The sequence below is a fragment of the Danio rerio genome, chromosome 7, assembly GCF_049306965.1.
Source record: "Danio rerio strain Tuebingen ecotype United States chromosome 7, GRCz12tu, whole genome shotgun sequence".
NCBI lineage: Eukaryota > Metazoa > Chordata > Actinopteri > Cypriniformes > Danionidae > Danio > Danio rerio.
In genome coordinates this window covers 74642348-74664246 of record NC_133182.1, presented here as the reverse complement: position 1 = coordinate 74664246, position 21899 = coordinate 74642348, and the positions used below count along the sequence as shown (strand labels likewise).

Genomic DNA, 21899 nt, shown 5'->3' with positions numbered 1-21899 from the left:
GAACCAATAAATAGGACCTGATACAGCACTTGATAATTACAGATGTTTATGGAAGGTCAAGGTTGCAACTGAAATCTGCAGGAAGTTAGCTCTCCAGGAACAGGGTTGGTCACCCCTTACTGGAGATTGGCTGCAAGTGTATTTTAAAAGTTGTTCTGTTGTTTTTCAAGGATTGCTTGGTGCATTCTCTACTAAATGTTAAATTCACCCAAAATGAAAATTGGTCATTTAATCATCATTCCATAAATTTTTCGTTCAGTTTACTCAATGTGATTGAAAGGGTCGTCGCTGCAGAGCATCTTGGGTAGAGCTCACCTCCAGGGTGGGGGAGCTTAAGCTCCAGCTCCTCCACCTGTAAGCTGTTTTAATGCGTAGACCTACTCCACCCCTAACCCCAACCCCCAGTGACGTCACTTGTAGAAGGACCGGGAGCTCTAGCTCCCCCATGCTGGAGCTCAGCTCCGCCCATGTAGCTCTGCAGTGAGTACCACTTGATGCAAATGTTTTTTTTTTTTCCAATTTTAAGGTTTTAAGACCATTTTGTTCATCATGTGAAATAATTGTATCTTCAGAATACTTGGGTCAAACAGCTTTCTTTATTTGGAGCGCTGGCTTTCAGAATTGTCAATTTTGAACGGAGAAAGTTTTATCTCTTAACTTATTTAAAAAAAAAAAAAAGGTATAACCTGAAATCTGCCTACACAATATATTTACCTGTTTGCAAAGATTCGTACCTTTTTACTCCTAACATTCTTGTATCATGTTGCAGAATCATGTCAGATTAAATGTTGCTTCATTGTTTTACATCTCAATAACAAATGCATGCAGTTAAAGAAGGCTGAACAAGCGACTTGTGGAAATGAGGTTTATTATTAAATGTAGACCATTACACAATATGAGCCCAATTTGACAATCCATATTGTATGGTCTAAAAGCAGAACTATTTTACTTGTATAATTGTGTGTTCAAAGACTTTGGTTTGTGACATGTATTTATGACATATCTTGAATTAAATAGAAATGTCTGGTTTATTAGCTTATAATTAACCTAATATTTATATATTTGCCTTGAATTTACAGTAATGATTAGCTAATTAGACCCCCCCCCCCCAGAAAGATCTCCGAAAAAAAAATTGTACTTGTTTAATGTTTATATTAGTCATTTTCTTGCAGCTGTTTTTCTCTACAGTGATTGTACATTGTGTTGGTCAAATACGGAAAGCTCCATGAACATGATATTAATCTGTTGCTGTATTCGTTTTAATGATAGCTGTGTATGATCATGTTTTGCTATCTGCCTTAGCTTTTTAAAATTAATGACCTTTATTATTATTATTTTTGTTTTTATGAACAGTATTTCTGCGTATTTTTCAGATTTTTATTTGAGATTTTACAGAAGAAATCAACAGCATGTAGCTTTGTAATCACACTAGTGTCAGTTCTGATTTACGGGCACACCATTTCTTCTTGATTTAATGTGGGTTGTGTTTCTGTCCACAAGATGGCAGCAGTAGCATGTTTTATTGCTGGCACCAATAAGTTCTCTGTCCTGTTAACCCTAGACTGGTTTTTAAAGCATCTCGGCTCCTTTAAAAATATGTCTGTCTGTGTCTACATCTATCTATCTGTCCATTCATGTCTGTGTGCTTGTTTGTTTTTCTGTCCATTCATCTCATCTATCAATTCATATATCTATCTGTCCAATCATATGTCTGTTGTGTCTGTATCTATGGTTCTATCTATATATCTTATCTGTCTATCAATCACCAAATGAATATCATATTTGTCTGTCCATCCATTAATTTATTTGTTCATCTCTATCTGTCTGTTCTTCCATCCATATATCTATCCGTCCGTCCATCTATCTGCCCATCTATCCATCTATATATCTATCTGTTTGTCCGTCCGTCCATTCATATGTCCGTCTGTTCTTGTATTCATCTATATTCATCTGTCTGTCTGTCTGTCTGTCTGTCCATTCATCCATCTAGCTATCTAGCCAGCCATATATCCGTCTGTCTGTCTAATCGTCCGTCCTTCCGCCTGTCTGTCGATCCATATATTCATTTATATCCGTCCATCCATTTATCTGTCTTTCCGTCCATCTATCCGTTTGTCCATGCATCCATCCATCTATCCATCCATTCATCAGTTCGTCTATCTATCTAGTCAGCCATATATCCGTCTGTCCATCTGTCTATCTATATAGCCAGCCATACATTTCCCTGTCTGTCCATCCATCTATATATCTATCTGTCTCCGTCCATCTATCTGTCGATCCATTTCATCCCCCTTTATTTTATGGTTGCATTCCAAATAATCATCTCGTTTTGATGAAAGGCTCACCCAGGTGCTGTATTTTAATACATTTAACATTTGGTGGTCAGAATAAGAATACAAGTTTCGAGATCTGAGTGCTAATTGGCTGCAATAGTGACTAATCATTCAATACATCAGTGTATAATATGGAACAAAATCAATGCCTAAAGTCTTGAATTAAAAAGCTAGTTGAATATCACAAACTGAAAAAAATAAGTTCTTGCATTTCAATGACTTGAATTCCAGGGTTTGTATTTTTAGGTCCTGAATTTTAACATATCTGTTTATTTAAGCTGTGAATATTTCAACGAAAAATATTTCAAACACGTTTTCATACTTAAAAATTCAATAATTCATATTCAATTTTCAGAGCAGGTAACGAGCCAGCATGGGAGACAAGCTCCGATAAGATTGCAGAACAACGTCTGTCCCTGGATCCGAGGAGTGAGCTTTACGCGATCACCAGCTGGCTTCCGTTACATAAGGGCAAATATAGATGACTAAACCCTCATTTACTCATTGTCCAAGGCATTGATATTAAAATTGAATGCTACTTTTGTGCCTTTATTAGCCTTTTTCTCGCTTGTTTACTGGGTTAAAAATCTTACATTATTCCATCTCCACCTGCTGGTGAAAGCTAGAGCAGCTGGCGATCTTCAATCTGCAATCTATTGCTTCTCCTGCAGATCCCGGATGTAATGTTGAATTTTATCAGTCGAATTTGATCCACTGAATTTATGGAAGCGAATATTAGAACTGAAATAAAATGAACTGAAAATGACCTTTTAAATATTATACATCGTATTTTTAAAGGGTATTGGATATTTTGTAAGTGAAATCTGAAAATTGAATATGAATTATTGAATTTTTAAGTATGAAAACGTGTTTGAAATAATTTTCGTTGAAATATTCACAGCTTAAATAAACAGATATGTTAAATTTCAGGACCTAAAAATACAAACCCTGGAATTCAAGTCATTGAAATGCAAAAACTTGTTAATACGGTGTATTATTTTTTTCAGTTTGTGATATTCAACTAGCTTTTTAATTCAAGACTTTAGTCATTGATTTTGTTCCATAGTATAATCACCTGATCTCCTGATCTTGGAAACAGTCAACAGGACTCTCCCACACAGTAAATCATTTTAAGTTTCCCCCTACTGTTACTCAAGTATGTGAAATGTTGTGCAATGCTAAGAATAATAATAAAAAAGGCTGTTGTTTTTTTCCAGATCTTTCAATTACCCAAATCGGCTGCCCGGTGTAATGTGTAGACGTGTCATATTATGATTTAGATGTTTATTGGTCCCAGCATTGGCCCACGTGGCACTCAAACATTCTAGCTGTTTCTCTGCTGGGTGCTTGCATGTTCTGTTGCATTACATGAAGATTCTCTGCTTGATTGATTGCCATGATGTTTTTGAAAGCTGCAAATGATATCATTTATGATCTCGCAAATCTGTTTTTCATCATACGTATGTAATTGTGTTAAAAGCGGTGATTGTGAAACAAGTGTTTTTCCATCAGCATTTCTTTTGTCACTCGCTAATCTGTCCTGATGTAAGCCTCTTGGACAGGCATTAAGTGGAGATGAATCGCAGCTCTCTTCCTGACCACTGGCTGCCCTCATGCGTTAGTTTTAGTTTTCAGAGTAAATCTACTGTGCCATTATGCATTTTATTGGCCTCTCAGATTGGATTTCTGCTGTAGCTGCTGTTTTGTGTTCAGATGAATGTGATGTGGCCTGTTTTAAATCAATCCAGCCACTGACACGTTCAACTAAAAGCTTAAATTAAAGGCATGTCACTTAGATTTATGTGACTATTATGTTTGTCTTTTCCCATTGGGGTACTTTAAAGTCAGCGTGAATTAAAATTTACTTGGCACATTTATGATCTTGTGTACAGTTGCTAAACAATAGCCAGATGACTTTTAATTTTTGCTTATATATTTGTCTTTTTGACTTCTTTCAGTCAAATCCAATTTTCATTGTGTAATTCCGTTTTGAAATATTGAATTTCTCTTTTAATTGTCACGTTAAAGGGTAGTTTGCCCAAAAATAATAATGTAATGACTATTTGCTCACCTTTCATGTGTTGACAAACTTTTGAGTTTTGTTCTGTTGAACACAAAAATATGTTCTTAAGAAAATCCATTTAAATCCAGTGTTTGTTTTTCCTACTATAAAAGTCAATGGTTAAAGGTTTCCCACTTCCTATCTAAAATATCTTTAGTATTCATTGTAAGAAACTCTTAACACTTTATAATCACACACTATGAATCATCTATTAAGCAAAGAGTGAAATCATTATTTAAGCATTAACTGTACATTAACAGATGTTCATAAGCATTTTATAACTGCACATACAAATGCTCTATTCTTGACTTGTAAACACATTTAAAATAAGCGATTGAATTGTACTTTCATACTTTACTGATTAATTTTTCATGACTAAATTAAGAATCACATTATTTACAAGTTATTTAAACACTGTAAAACACAATATTCAACTTAATCAAATGAAATGAGTGTAGTTGACTCAAAATTGACAGTAATTCTACTTATTTGAAAAGAGTTTTAAACTCCGTGTTGAAGGCAATGAGTCAATTAAATACCTCATTATGCAATTGGATTCCTTAAACGATTCGCCTCAACTTATTGGGTTTTACAGTACTCAATTGGTTTGAGTTCTCTTCATTTTTTGGGTTTTACTGTGCTCTAATTGCTTCGTTTACTCAAATAAATTAAATTTAAAGTGCTTGTTAGGATTAGTTTTTGAACTTAAATGGTTTGTTGCAATCGATTTCCTGAAATGGTGTAAGTTGCCTTAACATTTTGGGTTTTACAGTGTGTTTGGGTTTTTAAAGATCATACAGAATGAGTTAGAAAATTAATAAGCTATTCAAATCAACATTTATATATAATTATTTATGCATATACTAAGAGTTAATGTGTACATTAATAATTTCTTTAACACCACTTCGTCCAGTTTTGTGACCTAATCTAAAGTGTGGACTATTTATGCTTTAAAAGTCCCTAATAAATGACATTTAAAGGCTTGGTATCCAGTGAACAATATCTTACCTAAAAAGTAAAATTACTGTAAAGTTTAAACATTGCTGAATAACAGGAGTCAAAATGTAACATTTAATTGGAGTAAACGACAACAACAGTATAATTAACAAAATATTATGATGTTATTTAGCTACGTTTAAACTGCACAGTAATTTTATTTTAGTTAAGATTGCTAAGATTTGTCTTTCATTTGATTAGTTTCATTTGTGTTTCTTCAAATAAATAGAAATGAAAACATGTTTGTTTCCTGTTTAGAATATAACAGCCTTGTCGTTTAAAAAGGATTTATAAAGCATAAATAGTCCTCTCTTTAGATTAGGTCAAAAGCTGGATGAAGTTAATAAAGCGTTTATTAACATACAAATTAACTATTAAAATATGCCTGAAAAAAATATATATATGATAATTTAAATAGTTTATTAATCATTTAATTGTGCATTCTGAATAATCCTTAACCAGCAATTTTTTTTCAAATATTTGATTTGTAAATGATGCGTTGATTTAGTAATGAAGAAATGTTAATTAGTCAGCGCAATAGCGCCTCCTCTCTCTCCCCCCTCTCCCTCCCTCCTACTTTTCTTCCTGTCTGAAGTACTGTACTGTTCACTTAAAGGCAAAAAAGGACAAAAAATAAATCTTTAAAAAACAATAATAGTAATTAGCCATGAAAACAGTCATTAAGCACATTATATACTGTATGCGTTCATAAGTCAAGAATAGAGGATTTGTATCTGCAGTTATAAACTGCTTACTAACATCTGGTAGAGTTAATGCTTAACACATATTGAATTCACTATTTTCTAATGCTTAATAAATGATTAATATTGTGTAGTTAAGTGTTACACTCATTAATGTACAGTAGTAGACAATGGTGTTTGAGCATTCTGTAAGTTCGTCAAACCAACATTAGCATATTTTACTACTCAATGAAAAGAGGCTCGTCTATTTCTGTTAAACATGTAACTAATTCTTTTTTAATTATTATGATAGATTTCTATGTTTAAAAGGTCATAATACTTATACTTATATTTATATTAATTTATTTCTTATTCTGAGGGAGATATAAAACACACAAATGTTTCGGCTCAGTGTGTGAAACAATTTACTCACTCTGCCCTCTTTTTCCAAAGTCAATCACATTATGTCATTAATTGAATTGCTACTCAACAATCCAATCTCATTTCGTTTCATATAGAGCTAGTAACATAAGGAATGTCTCCTCCACCTTTCAAAAGCATTATTTCCATATTTAGAGGCTTAATTTGTTCAGAGAATCGCATATAAAACTCCAGTGATTCCGGAGATTTCCACGTTACCATGAGAGCTGTGTCATTATTTCAGTCTCTCTTCCTAGGCGTGGTATAGAAACCTCATTTCGCCACAACCAGCCTCATGTGCATCAATCACAGGATGCGAAGTTGGCATAATGAACATAACATCTTTCTAATTGGTGTAGACTGCTCTTCAGGTTTATTTTGCTTGTTGTTATGGAGGTATATGGCCCACTAAATGCTAAACTTTGACTTACGTGACCTCTGATCATTAATGAATTGAAGACTGTCTGGTTGTCCATGCAGTTGTTAATCTTACCAATGATGTATATTTTTTTCTTTCCACCCATCTATCAGAGTTAATAGAGAATGTGAAGTTGATACACAAACCTGTGTCTTTGCAACCAAGAGGACTGATAAACAAGGGAAACTGGTGCTATATCAATGCTGTATCCTTTCGTCTTTGCTCAAGTTGACTCCATTCTGTATTGGTCAAGTCTGCCTCGTCTTTTGTTTATCCTCCCTTGACTCTGAGCTTTAGACCCTGCAGGCTCTGATTGCGTGTCCCCCTATGTATCATCTGATGAAGTCTATCCCCCTTTTCAGCGAGACTCAGAGACCCTGCACATCCACCCCCATGATGGATAACTTGTAAGTTTCAAGTGTTTTTTTTTTCTGCCCTTAATATTGCCATGATACAATGTGTTTATATGAACAGGATGTGGAATAAGTCACAACATGACTTTTTACGGTCACACTTTACAATAAGGTTCATTATTTAACATGAACTAGTTACAAACTATACTTGTACAGCATTAATCATAGTTCAACATTTACTGATGTATTATTAACCTCCAAACCCATGCTTGTTAACATTAGTTATGCTCCATGAGTTAAAGGTGCAGTAGGTGATCTGCCAAAATGCTAACCGCTTAGCATATTATCTTTGGACGGCGGGGAAGGACTGTGATTCAAAGCCACGCCTCCTGAAATCGAGAAAACGTGCACCATTTCACAACAGCAGACAACCCACTAGTTCATGTCATTGTCCAGTTTAGATGGTGTTTGGCCAGTGGCGTGCGGGAATTACATTTATTACTAAGCCAAACTTGCATGCTATTTCAGAGCAAATATTCAGAGTAGCATTGTAAACAGTATAGGAAGGCTGCCATTGTTCCAAAATGAACCAGTGTGAATATAAAAGCAACTTCAGCTTAAAGCAGGTTAGGCGAAATAGTGCTATTTAATGATGTTTTGTTGTTAAACTAAATAAATCTACATTATCGATGCTGTAAAAGGACCTTATGAATCAAAAAAATAGTCGCATCAATCTTACACCAGGAGATTTCAGTGACTGAAGTAATTTATAACACAACACAATCTAACATAAGCTTAGCCTGACTAAAATAGTTTTAAAATAGAACATTACCTGTCTAACAGTAATGCTTCAGCCATGGTGTTGTCCTCCCTCCAGCATGCAAAAGTAACTCCAATTCTAATTCAATACTTTCAAAAGTTTTAGTTCAGCATTTGATTTTCACCGCGTCTGTGATCGTCTCGTGAACGCGTGGCGCTTATGCAGGCGGGCATGCGGGAATGGCAGATCTGCATAAACAAGATACGCAGAAGTCCAAATCTACATTTGCTGGCAGACAGTTTGAACTACTTATCGGAATTATGAGAGATTTCGGCCTGATAATATTTAATTGGATAAACATTTTTTAGTTTTGTCTTACCCAGAATATAAAAATACATATAAACACATTTAGATCGTTTACTTTAATCATTACTATTGGACTCTGAAGAGACTTTCAACCAGCACAACAAAACATGTTTCTGAAGACAATCACCTACTGCACCTTTAACAGAAACTAAGTGAACTGTTTTCATTAACTGACATGAACAAATGCTTTAGTAAATTTATTGTTAATGTTATTTAATGCATTTACTAACGAACAAACAATGAGCAAATGCATTCTTATTGTAAAGCGTTACCAGTTTTGTACTTATGTCGTAGCAGCTTTTTGTTTTCAGTTTAATAACAATATTAACATGCTAGTAGACTGATTAATGGAAATATTTTGTTCTGTACAGTTTTTTTTTTTTTTTTTTTTTTTTTTGCTATCTAAAAAAAATCGATAATGCCAAGAACTGCAATAAGGGGATGTGAATGTATTGGCCTTTAACAGCTTTTCATAGCAAGTTAGTGTGTATTAATATATATATATATATATACTGTGTTTGCTAGAAGAAGAAAAAGCATACAGCTGTTTTAAACTTGGCTCATCCAACCTGAAAGATAAAGCACTGTATCTTTTGTTTTTACTGAAGTGTTATATAATGGGAAGCATCTGTTTGTATAATGATGCCAAACTTGTTCATAATAAATGAATGGTCTTTTATTTTGGTTGGTCTCCAAGTTTTAAAATGAGGTGGAAAAAACTATCCATCAAGTCAGATGGACTATCTTTTTATTTGAAATCTGTTGACCTGACTAGCTTAAACAATTCTGACTGACTGCAAATCAATCAACATAAGCTTATGCAAGAAACTGCAAATCACATCACATCTTACGATCTACTTTCCATGTTAATAAATTGCTGTAAACATTTGAAGTGCAGCAGCCCTTGATGCTAAAAGGATCCTGCTTTTTAAAGAGTCAGCCTGGTTTATTGGCAGTTTTAAACATGCAATGAGTATTTTTGTGTGCCCCCTTAACTCTATGCATTTTTTCTTGTAGTATTCGGCTTGTGAATGAGTTCAGCAATATGCCTGTCCCTTCAAAGGCTAAACAGCAAGGTAATGTGTCCCTAGAGTTAAAAAAAAAAAAAACATCTTCCCAATCCACCTTTCTGTACTTATACATTATCCTCTGCTTTACTTGTAGCTGCTGGAGAGAAGATTTTGAAAGACCTTCGAGTGGGAGCTCCTTTTGAACCCACATACGTCTATAAACTCCTCACCCTCATCAAATCAAGCCTATCGGAGAAGGTAAGCAGCACAAATACTGGAGCGTTTTCAGAAAAGCCTGTTACTTGATAACGTCACAACACTGTTCCTAAAGGGACACATTTGAATGTTTCCTTCCAATGGACTTACAGGTCAAAAATGACTTGTGCACCATTTTAATAGTAAAACAAAACCTAAACATTGTTTTTTCATGTTGAAATTTGGTTCCTTTTTCTAAAATTACCCCAGTGTTAGAATGAGGAATAATTTTCTATTTTCAAGAAGGCTGTACACATTTATGGTACAACGCTTGTCCTTTGGGACCAACCATCTATAAAACCATTTTTACACCACAAACTATTGACGGACTCGAAATGACAACACACACTAACAGTAAGAATCTACTGCTTTACTTTTGTGAATACTGTTTTGCTAAATGTTTTACACTTGTATAGGTACGTTAAGCACTAGAAAATAAACATTTTACTTTAGTCAAAAATGAGTGTTGCTCACTGTCTAAACTTTGAAATACTCCACACGGATGAGAAAAACAAAACAGACATTCAGACAGTTGTTGATGGAATTGAGGATTGAAGTTGAATTTACATTCTTTGTTAGAGGTTTAGTGAAGGCAGGTAATTTTTGACCCGTTAGAGGAACAGCTATTAAAGAATTCTAAGACGACAGGAGGGTTAATATAAAGAGCAAAAAGAAAATGTACACAACCTGACAAAAGTCTTGTCGTCAATCCCAGTTGTAAGAGCAACAAATAATGACTTGACCTGACAAGATGATCATTTGGGTAAAATAGAAGAAGGTCTTTATTTTTATTTTTTTCCCCCTCCCTGATGAATCATCTGCCGAACTGCATCCCAATAATCTCACACACTGCAGAAGACCTATTGGAATCCACATCTACCCAATAATGTCATAAAAATCAGTCAAGTTTGGTGAAGGAAAAAACATGGTTTGGGGTTACATTCAGTGTAAGGGCGTGCAAGAGATCTGTAGAGTGGTTGGCAACATCAACAGCCTGAGGTATCTAGACATTTGTGCTGCCCATTACATTACTAACCACAAGAGAGGGCAAATTCTTCAGCAGGATAGCGCTTCTTCTCATACTTCAGCCTCCATATTAAAGTTCCTGAAAGCAAAGAAGGTCAAAATGCAGCAGGATTGGCCAGCCCAGTCACCAGAGATTAACATTGAGCATGAATGCTTTCTTTGCCATTCCAGATGACTTTATTAATTAATTACGATTTTAAGTTATTATAGAACATATTTTATGTGGGTAAAATAAGCGTAATTTAGAGGCCCTTGATTTTCAAATAAGCCACTTCTGATACCAAATGATGAACTAGAAATCAAGTTATTATTTGTGGTACTTAAAACTTAAACAGGCGGCAACAGTTTTTTTTTCATGAAGGGCCAAATACCAAATATCATTGAGAGCCTTTGGCCAAAGGTAAATATACCAAACTTTATTACATTAAAGTTACTATGGGTAATTTCCTAATTTATTCAATAGTATTTAAAAAAAAAAATAGAAAACATTACTTTTAAATGATATTAACTAATGCAGTATAACATTTAAAATGAAAGCTTATTGCTCATATTTTTTATAACACAGTGGAGTTCAATGCTGAATACACTTGTCAAGCAGAATCTGCCTTTAACTTGAATTGCTCACCAAACTCTGCATTGTTGGGTGACAGTATGTACATTTAAACAAATCTGATAATCCCATTTAGTTGAAACATTTAATTTCAGTTAACTTTTAACAATTAAACAACAAATAAACAGGTTGCATTAAATTTGACTTGACAATTGCGAAACCATCCCCATCATTCTCCTTCTCCTCAGATGGGATGGCAGCCCAAATCAAAGGTTACCATGGGCCAACATGCCCCACAGGCCCTAGTTTGGGCATCTCTGATCTAGACTTTGTAATGGTTAGTTATAATTGGCACTGATAATTCTAGTAGCACAGAATGCATGTGCTTTGGCTGCTGAGAGAAAGATCTTCTTGTTCAGTCTTAGTTAGTGTGCAGACAGATATAAAAAGTCAGAGTCAGACACCTCTAATGAACACATCAAAGCTTAATGATAACGCAATTACAGCATTCTTCAGCTGCTATTGAGCTTAATCTGTGAGCATAGAGTTTTCTGGATGTGGAAGAGGACAGTCTGTACGAACAGTGCTCTCTTAAAAGACACATTCCCCTATTCAAGGGATACTGTTGATGTTCCCAAAAAGTTTTTTGCAGCATTGGTATAGAGGTGCAGTGTTGCAGTGAACCCCTTTAGTTCTTAAAATAACTTTACTTTTTTTTTTTTTTTTTTTTTCATTTGCACAGTGGGTTAAGTAGTGATGTTAGTAGGTTTAGTGGGTATAGTAGTTGTAAGTTTAGAAGTAATAGGTGTATCTGCATTGTAAAAAGCTCCATAACAAATAAATATGAATAACAAATGAACAGTATTAGTATCTAAGTTTAGTCATCGTCTGTCTGGGTATTAATTTCGTTTTGAGAGGAAATTTGTCTTGGGCAAAAAGGAGCTATAACATTGCTCTAAACAGATAGTATAAATAAATCAAACAAAACAATTAAAAACAAACAGTAAGAACATACATTGTTCACAGAATAAGACCGTATACAAGTACAAATATATAAAACACAGAACCCAGTCAGGTGCTAAGGTACTACAGGAACGGTGTTATTGGTAGAGATCAACAGTTTTATCGAGGTAGGAACAAACGAAAGCTTCAGTCAATTAGTTTTACACATTGGCATTCTCAGTTTTTTCCTGATGGTAATGGCTGATATTCACTGAAAAAGGGATTTTTGGAACCAGCGCTAATACGTATTGCTCTTCTCATAACCGCCTGTTCATATAGGGTCTGTATGGGCTCGTATTGTTTTATTCCTATAATTTCCATGGCTGTTTTTTGCATATGAACCAATTTATTTTTCAATTAAACAGACAGGTTTTTTCAAACCAGACTGTGTAGGGGTGTCAAAATTAATCGTTTCTTCGGTGCACTGCGATGCAGACGCGGACAATTCGGTATCGGTTCAGTAATAATCATAACCGGTTATTACTGGCGTCATTTACCTCATGCGCTCTGTCGCGAGGGAGGCGATCGCGAGTATTTACAACGCTCTAACTACTTAAAACTCAGAAACTGTGCACAATTTCACTGTGTGTGTTTGCTGGATCAGTCTTTCACTGACATGTACAACAAAAGCCCCTATTTCACTGAGATCGAGAGAATGAAAGTACTCCATTTCTCTCTCTCTCTCATTCTCACACACACAGTGGCCCATTTGACCTGCTGGCGTGGCTTCTTCTTTTCTCGGCTGTTTTACAGCGTTACTTTTGCATACAGAAAGGAGCGCGTGTCTGCAGAATTTTCTCCACCATGTCTATCATACATCAGCTGTGAGATCGCCGCCTGCCGCTTATCACTATCACTTATCTGTGAAGAACGCAGCGCGCAGCTGATTGAGGGTGTGACCAATCAAAGGGGTGTAGAACTAGACAAGGATCAGAAATTAAGCTGGATATTTATATTTGTTTATATTATTTGCTAAATGTTCGTTTTGTTTTAAGTTACAGTTTATATATCTGACTGTTTGTATTAAATGACAAAATTGTATTAAAAATAATATATAAATATAAATATATTCATACATTTTAATACAAAAAATGCTGCTGTGAAGAAAATATAAAACTGTATGGAAAGCACCGTCAATGCACCGTGATGCACCGAAATATCGAATTGAACCGAATCGATGGCTTGATAATCGTAACCGAACCGTGAGACTAGTGTAGGTTCACAGCTCTAAGACTGTGATTCCACAGCGAATAAGACTCTCAAACATAGCTCGGTAAAAAACAAGCAAGATATTGCTACTCACCAATCTCAGCCTTCTCAAAAAAATAAAGCCTCTGTTGTAGTTGTGTGCACAAGCTCTCAATGTGTGTTCTCCAACAAAAAACACTGTCCATATGGAACTCCGGTTATTTGTAAGATGTAACTTGCTGTATCACTGTTTCTTTAATAACCTTCAGAAACACTTTGTGGGTCAAGGACCATTTCTTGTGTCTTTTTTACATTTAACACAAGACAATTCTTATCACACCGCTCAATGAAATGATTGATTTCACTGTGGCAGGATGATAGGTCCATGTCTTTGTATAAAAGACTTAAAATGGTAAGAGTGAGCAGTCTAGAATTGCTAACTTTTAATAATGCTCTCGGTCTTTCTCAGGGTCGCCAGGAAGATGCGGAGGAGTACCTTGGTTTCATTTTAAACGGACTGCACGAGGAAATGCTGGCACTGAAGAAGCTGATCTCTCCACAGGAAGAGAGTATGTTCCCTCTGTTTTCAGGCTTTTCACTGGAATCCTGCCCGCTATAGATTTATTAGCTTTCTAAATGCTTCAAACTTACAATAATTGTCTTTGTGTCTGGCCAGAAGCCCCCACACCAAATGGGCCCGAGTCTCAGCCTGGTGTGGAGGAAGACCCTGCTGAGAAGGAAGAAGGCAGTGACGATGAGTGGGAACAGGTTGGGCCCAGAAACAAAACCTCCATCACCCGGCAGGCAGATTTCATTCGCACTCCCATTACCGACATATTCGGTGGCCATATCAGGTAGGTTGTAATAAATACACAGTCATTTTTAGGTACAGCAGTGGTTCTCTGAATCCGTTTAGTCAGTGTATCAGCTTTAAGTTATGCAGAAGCCCACACAGATGACATTTAAATGTATAATTGGTTGATTCAATTTTACAGTTTATGTTTATCAGCTAACTTCATGACCAGATTTGGCTCGAATTGCATCGAACCAGTTCATTCATTGATTTTAAATTAAATGTCAGGGTGTTAATGGTGCTTTATACAGCCATATTATATTTGCAGATATTTAAGAAACATGCCCTGTGGACATATTTATTAGAAAAACAACGCTACAGTCAGTGTATACCAATCAGAAATGTCTGTCTGTTTTGGTCTAACTCCGCCCACTGCCAGTTTACCCAATTATTATTTCAGCACCCTGGATTGCATTGGGGAAACCAGGATATTTAATTTCAGTCCTAATGTATGTGGATGTGACTGCCTGAGGACTTTAAAATTATATAATTATTCTACAAAAACCATCTTTTTTTAATTTCTCTCCTAAAACTTTCATTTTAGATCTGTGGTGTACCAGCAGAGCTCAAAAGAGTCGGCCACCTTGCAGCCGTTCTTCACGCTGCAGCTGGACATCCAGTCTGAGAAGATCCGCACAGTCCAGGAGGCTCTGGAGGTACTGGTGGCGCGGGAGTCCGTTCAGGGCTACACCACCAAGAGCAAGCAAGAGGTGGGAATCATCAACACTTTACATGATCTACACACCGGCATGCACTTGTGAATTACACAGTAACTGTTGGCATAAAAAAAAACAATTGTATAAAATCTGCCTGTCTGCTTGCATTTTTAATTGTAAAATTCTATTATTCCTATTGACCCTTCTTAAACACTGTCCCCGCTTTTTGTTGTCCGTCAAGCTTTCAGTATCAGCCATGTCGCTCTCCTAACAATTTGTACGCTCCCCAGATAAATAATCAATTTTTGAAAAAGTCACACCAGTCTGCAATATGCATATGAGCAATATTCAGGATTTGAATATCAAGAACTTGAAATCTAGACTACAAGTGTAGTCACGGGAAGTTGGGATAATTGTAATATAATTGGTGGCATCTTGAACAAGACAAAACTGCATCTATGAAATTATAAGAGAAAATAAAGGTAAACTATTTGTTTATCCAAGCCTGTAGTCTTTGGAGTCTCAATATGGAGTCTGGAAGCCTAAGGTTATGAAGGCTTCAGTCTTGTCCTTGCTTTTTGCGTCGTATTGATTGACAGTTGATGGTTATCCGCACACATTAATGCATTCACCACTTTAACTTCTCTAGGTTATTGGAAAAGATTAAAGGTCAATTGGTTTAATTGTTCTCTAATATCTACATTGTAGGTTTATGGCTTCGTTAAGTTAAAAAAAATCTCCTGAAACTTTTATTTAAGTATTTGTATTTTTTACTCCATAAAATACCCATAGAATCAGGTAGTCCATGATTGACCCTTTATGGTTTGTGTCATGAATGTTAATGAACTCTGACGTGCTGCTCTTACGAACTCAGAGCATAATGTACACTGAACATGGACAAATATAAACCCGATCAGAAACCTATTTTGCAAACCAGATCTGTTGTGGATAAAAGCTAAATTATAATTAAACTTGACAATATAGAGTGAATGAGATGTATTGAGTTGTATTTTGAAGCTGCAGTTAAAGAAAACGCAGCCATGAATTAACCTCTGCATGAACAGATGACCTTTATGCGCATCAAATGAAATGGCTGCTTGTCGAGTCTGGATGAATGACCTAAAGTAGGCATACATGCAAATGTGTAGGGCATGACCCGTGAGTCTCATCACAGTTTTTGTCCTCTGATTGGCCTGTTTTACACATTGAATTTACATGAAAACGAGGAAACAGTGGTGTCTGAGGCCCACAGTATGCCCATTTCCATATAATGATCTTCTGTTATTAGAAGCTTTCTGGGTACCTGCTATGTGTTACAAGTCCCAATGGATCACATGTTCATTGTAATTTTTGTTGATGTTAATCGCCATTAAAACTCTACCCTGATGGAAATTGACCGGGGCACAGAATGTTGACGTTATCATTGGCTGGATCGCCTGTCAATCAAACTGCCCGTGAATAGGTCAATTGTCACGTTACTCATATTGTTGATGGTCTGAGATCTCAGATCTGATACTCAAATGAAATTTAAACTTTGGATTTCTTTCTATCTTTAGATTGAGATCAGCCGAAGAGTGACCCTTGAAGAGCTTCCTCCAGTGCTGGTGCTTCACCTCAAGAGATTTGTCTTCGAGAAGACTGGTGGATGTCAGAAACTGATCAAGACCATTGATTACCCCGTTGATCTGGAGATCAGCAAAGGTGCATGTTTCTTTATTTCTTCACTGAAACTACTCTGCTAATATCATGTAGCTAATACCAGGTTTTAACTAGTTAATACGAACAGAACAGGAACAGACCATCCAGGAGGAAAAAGCCCTGTTTTCTGCATGCCAGTGTAGCTGCTTTCACTCAATATCACTTTAGAAACTTCAGTCTATTGGATTGTTAAAGTAGGCAAGTCATTACTTGTAATGCATCTGCTCTCAATTTTGCTCCCCACAAAAAGACCAGGTTTCCCCATTCAATTGAACCTGACTAAAATAAACAAAAGCTCAAATGAGGGAGCAGCATAATCCCTTTACTATTGTGTAAGGCTTCATGCTGATGAAAGTAGACTACATGTCTGACAAGAAATACTAGCCTGCTTGTTCCGCTGGATTCTGTTGAGGTCTAAAACTCTGCATTCAACTGATTGAATGTTGTCATTTGTATTTTGCCTTTCGTTTTCCAGCGCTTGCTCTGAGAACTAGCAAGCCTATTGCAATCGACAGTGTTGACAATTTATAAATCTGCTGCCGTTTATTAAAACAATTCATGATTTTCAGATCTCTTGTCACCGGGTGTGAGAGGCAAAACTATGAAAGGCCAAAGAACCTACAGGCTCTTTGCAGGTATGTGTTTATTTCTTTTGTGTGCATCTTTTTTTCCTTTTAGTTTCTTTAACACATGCATAAAAGGATCCTCATCTGGTATTATCAGCCAATAAGTAGCCTACACATCTTGTTGTTGACTTATTAAAGGATTATCTAGCTGGAATTTTCCGAGGCCAATATGTATTGAGTGCTAATGTCTCTTGGTGACTAACAGCTAAAAGTAGTCCCTCCTGATCAACACTAAGATATAGATAACTGAAGCATACTGAAGTTGCGTGTTAGCTGAAAGTATAGTGTCATTTGTGCTCAAGTTATCATACAACTGAAAATAAATACTTAAGAAAAGGAAAAAACTTTATCCCTGTGACTTTCATACTACCTTAAAGAATTGGATAAGACTGATGCCAGTTGCTGTACATATTGACGCTTAAGAATTGCCCCCAGCTACACAGCATGGCGTAGCATTTCCTGGCTAGTAATTTCTCATCTGGACCTAACTCAAAGTTAGATTAATCCTGTTTATGAGCTTGCGTGACATGCATGTGCACATACTTTTATTGTGTCTTCCAGCAAGACATGCTTCTCCATCTTTCCAGCTTCTTCCAGTTTCTGACTAGTTAAGTCTTGTATTTCTTGTCTCGGCCCACGCACACGATTCCCTGACCTGTTTAAATACACATGGGCTTCCCTTACGGGAGATGTTCACCTTTTTCCCCCCATCTTCAGGAGTGATTTGCTTTTAGGTGTTTATTTTCCTAAGGAAATAAATGGTTCTTTGCTTGTCAAGAAGTAGCCTGTCCAGCAATCCTTAGCAACTGTCGCCATACCAATAAATTTCCCCGAAGTCTCTCTTCTGTTGTTTGAACATCTGGTACGGGTTGACAATAGAGACATTATTGTTTCTAAACTTTTTTTTTAATTTATAGAGCATGCAATCTATTTCACATTTGCTTTAGGTAAGCTTTACTAGCAGGTAGGTTTACCAAAGTAAAATACATTTTGCGGTGTTATTGATGTTAGAGGGCTATAGGATGTTAGAGGGCTATAGGGGAATTACCAACCTACATCATACATGACGTCACATGGGTTCAACCGTGCACATTGGTTGCAAAAATAGACCGGTTGCAATAGCAAACATTAGAGGTGTGAACCTATACTGGTCCTACGGTTCGGTTACGATTATCATGCCATCGATTCGGTTTAATTCGATATCACGGTGCATTGACGATGCTTTCCATATACAATCTTATGTTTTAGGGGGGAAGCTATAGCAAGCTGTTTGTATAGACACACAGCACCACACTGTCTCTCATTCAAACACATACACAAACATTCACAGCACCAAACAAACACACACACACACACACTTAAGCCCTTGCAACAGGGAGAGCTCGCGCTGGTCCCTTACTGAGAGCTCCTTCCAGCGCGAGCTCTCCTGGCTAAACACATATTGCGAGGGCTTAAACGGAGCAGTGCTCGTAATGTCGAGCGAAAAAAAAAAGAAAGACAGCTGTGAAACATAACCAGCTTTTTCTTTTTGTAGGAAACACACTTTAGATCTTTTAGGGTAAGAGGTTTTTGAGTTATTGCCGTCTATAACTGAATGTGTGTCAGGAATATTGAAAACAAAACCAACTGAACCGTGGTTATTTCGGGCACCCCTCTGGATGTACAGCGCCCTCAGCATTTGCCTATTGTGCCTATCCCACCAGCCGACCCCGAGTTGGCTGAGTGTTGTAAATACCCGCACTCGCCTCCCTCGCAACAGAGCGCATAGGAGATAAATGACGTCAGTACATAACCGGTTATGATTATTACTGAACCGATACCGAATTGTTCGCGTCTGCATCATGGTGCACCGAAGAAACAATTAATTTTGACACCCCTAGCAAACATGTCGTGTTGTGCAGTAGGATGCCAAAATCAAAAGTGTTATAATGTAAAACGCAGATGTCTTTGGCTAACAGACATCATAAGAGCTGAATGGAGTGAGGACCTAATTAAAAACTCTTCAGTTCTCATTTCATATCAAGTATGTTCACGCTTTGCTGAATCATACACTTTACTAGTTTTTGATTGCAGCAATGATTTCATCACAAACGGTTAAATATGGTTAATTAAACTGCGGACACTGAATGCTTTGTCGAAATTCTGAAAGGATATATAACTTATTTGATTTGACATAGATCTATTTCAGTGTCGGCTAGACCTAATATTTATGAAGAGCCTGATTCTGTCTAATGAATGTTCACAATATATAGTACAGCTTAATTTCCTATTTGAATTCTGAATTTGTTTTAAAAGGGATGATCATAATGCAAGTGTTGCATAACGTGAAGCTGGTTCGCATTGTTTTAGACACAAGTTTGTCATCAAAGTTCGTCCCAAATGTGACCAATCTAATCTGGACAAAAGCATATCGATTTATGGACTTCAATGATCACACAAGTTACGTAATGCTGGAGTTTGTGACTGCTTGGCTACTGTAAAAGATCAAACTCCACAGGATTTAGCTGCTTGGCGTTGTTCAGCAATATATTTCCAGAAATAGGTTGACGGCTAAATCTGTTTAACATAATTGATTTGCATGCTGAATCCTGTGTGTTTTCCCGCAGTCGTCTATCACCATGGGAACAGTGCCACGGGTGGCCACTACACTACAGATGTCTTCCACATCGGTCTGAACGGCTGGCTGCGCATTGATGACCAGGCGGTGAAGATCATCAATCAGCATCAGGTGGTGAAGCAGACTGCAGAGCGCACTGCCTACCTGCTGTACTACCGCCGCGTGGACCTGATGTAGAAACCATACGCATACAACACAAACACACATACACGTTTACATGCAGACACGCACACAATCTCACACACTCAACCACGTGTCTCAACAGGAACACTGCCCGACTTCACAATTGTCCTTCTTCCCTCGACCCTGCTATTCCAGAGAGCCAGCTTTTCCAATTTTTCTTTTCCGTTTTGGGAAGACGTATCTAAAGACTTTTTCTGTAACGGTGTTTTCCCCCTCTGCACACGGTCTGGAGAAGCCGAGGGGAGAATTGTTAGCACTGCAGAACGCTCCAATTTGGAGAGACAGACCTGAATCACTGCAAATGTCCACAGCCTTTTTTGTTTGACTGGCCAGAGTGTGGATCCCTGCTGAAAGGACTCAAACCAGGCTGATGGACTGCTGGAGAAAATCATTGTTTCTTTGATTTTTGTTTAATCTACTTTTTAAAAATGGCATAGGAAAAAAAAATATGAAGTGTTTTGCCTTTTAGCAAGAGGAGTTGTCGGCCTAATTTGCAGCAGTTAAGTGGAGCCTGTTCAATTCTTGACTGAAGCATCAGTGGCCAACACCAGCAAGCTACCAAAATAATTTGTGAAAATCTCAATGTTTGGAGTTTGTCAACTCCACAAGCAAGACGCTCTACTCCACCACCACCACCACACATCTCTTCCCCATTTCTCTCAATCCTTATGCTTGAGTCATGGGAAATGAAAGCGGGAGGGGGGTAAAGAGTGCTGCAAGTGTGCTGAATTGCAAAACGACAAAAAAAAAATTTGATTCGTTTGAGACCTTCAGTGTGATTTTTGGGTGTAGGATTAGACTATCTTACGATTTTAATGCGCTTTAGGATGTAAAAGATTACAAGCTTTGTGCACGCTCTAAAAAAACAAGTCATTCGAAACAAACGAGAGAATATTTCCTGCAGATATTTAAGTTTTAAAAGTATTAAAAATAAATCTAAATCGACAGTCACTTGGGCAGCTCCCTGTAGGGGGGGGGGGGTTGCGATTTGTTCTTTAGGCTTTCTATGTATTTTTCATGCTGGCAGGATACCAGTGATATCCGAGACTCCATCATGAACCGATTTCTTTTTCGTCCCCTCGCACCATCCTTCATCAGTTCTGTTCTGTGTGTTGTATGAATAAAAAGTGTATGCGCTGTATCCGCTGGCTTCCTCTCGATGTCAGTAGAGCAGCAAGAACTGAGCCACTCCTGCCAATTTCCTCGAAAGGGAGCTGTTTTGAGATACATCTAGCCTGCATCTCATTCTGTACGTTAGCCCGCTCCGAGCAGTCAGCCTGTCATGTACATGTTGAGGCTCCCTTTGCAGCTCTGAGGATGATATCCCAGAATGGGGCGCAAGATATGTCTCTTACTGCAGTCAATTGGCTGTGCTGAGATCAGCTCTGAAGCGCAAGCGCAGATGCGCACATAATCATGTTTGTTGCGTCTGTTTCAGAGACCTCGCATCATCAATATTATACCTGATTGTATTTAGTTGATTGTTTTCACTTCATTCCCTATTGGCTTTCGATTTCTGTTCTATTTAAATTGAGATGATTTTTTTTGAGAAGATTTGACCCGAGGTTAAAGCACAACAGTGAATAAAGTTATGTAAGTACTATGCTTGACCTTATTTCATTTCATTTGTTTTTTTGCATTTAAATTCAGTCCTCCCTACCCCTTTAAAAAATAAATAAATAAATAAATTTGTGTATAGAGAGCTTGCTTGGAGCCCAGACAAGATATGCAATTTGTTTAGCATTTTCGGCAGGACTTTGGAGGAAAATGTGACGTTAAATAACGTTAAGAGTACACCACAAAGCCCTCTGAGTAATATTTACTCCATTCAGAGTGTTCGGTCCCTC

The 21899-nt window shown here is 37.0% G+C and overlaps 1 protein-coding gene across 10 annotated transcripts in view; it reads left to right on the top strand.

The window, feature by feature from the left end:
• usp10 (ubiquitin specific peptidase 10) overlaps positions 1 to 21655 on the top strand; it is a 37856-nt gene extending 16201 nt beyond the window's left edge. For 2 of the 10 annotated variants that reach the window (XM_068222783.2, XM_005169051.6), the window contains 10 exons: positions 7023 to 7114; positions 7207 to 7316; positions 9406 to 9464; positions 9553 to 9656; positions 13889 to 13988; positions 14099 to 14273; positions 14817 to 14982; positions 16485 to 16629; positions 17196 to 17261; positions 19859 to 21655. In XM_068222783.2, coding sequence (XP_068078884.1) covers positions 7023 to 7114; positions 7207 to 7316; positions 9406 to 9464; positions 9553 to 9656; positions 13889 to 13988; positions 14099 to 14273; positions 14817 to 14982; positions 16485 to 16629; positions 17196 to 17261; positions 19859 to 20046 — 1205 coding nt within the window. In that variant the 3' untranslated portion in view covers positions 20047 to 21655. Of the gene's footprint in view, positions 1 to 81; positions 2814 to 7022; positions 7115 to 7206; positions 7317 to 9405; positions 9465 to 9552; positions 9767 to 13850; positions 13989 to 14095; positions 14274 to 14816; positions 14983 to 16484; positions 16630 to 17195; positions 18615 to 18667 lie in introns of those variants that run through there. The other 8 variants (XM_005169052.6, XM_680529.11, XR_012382846.1 and 5 more) reach the window with 5 other exon arrangements.
• The last annotated feature ends 244 nt before the right edge of the window (positions 21656 to 21899 follow it).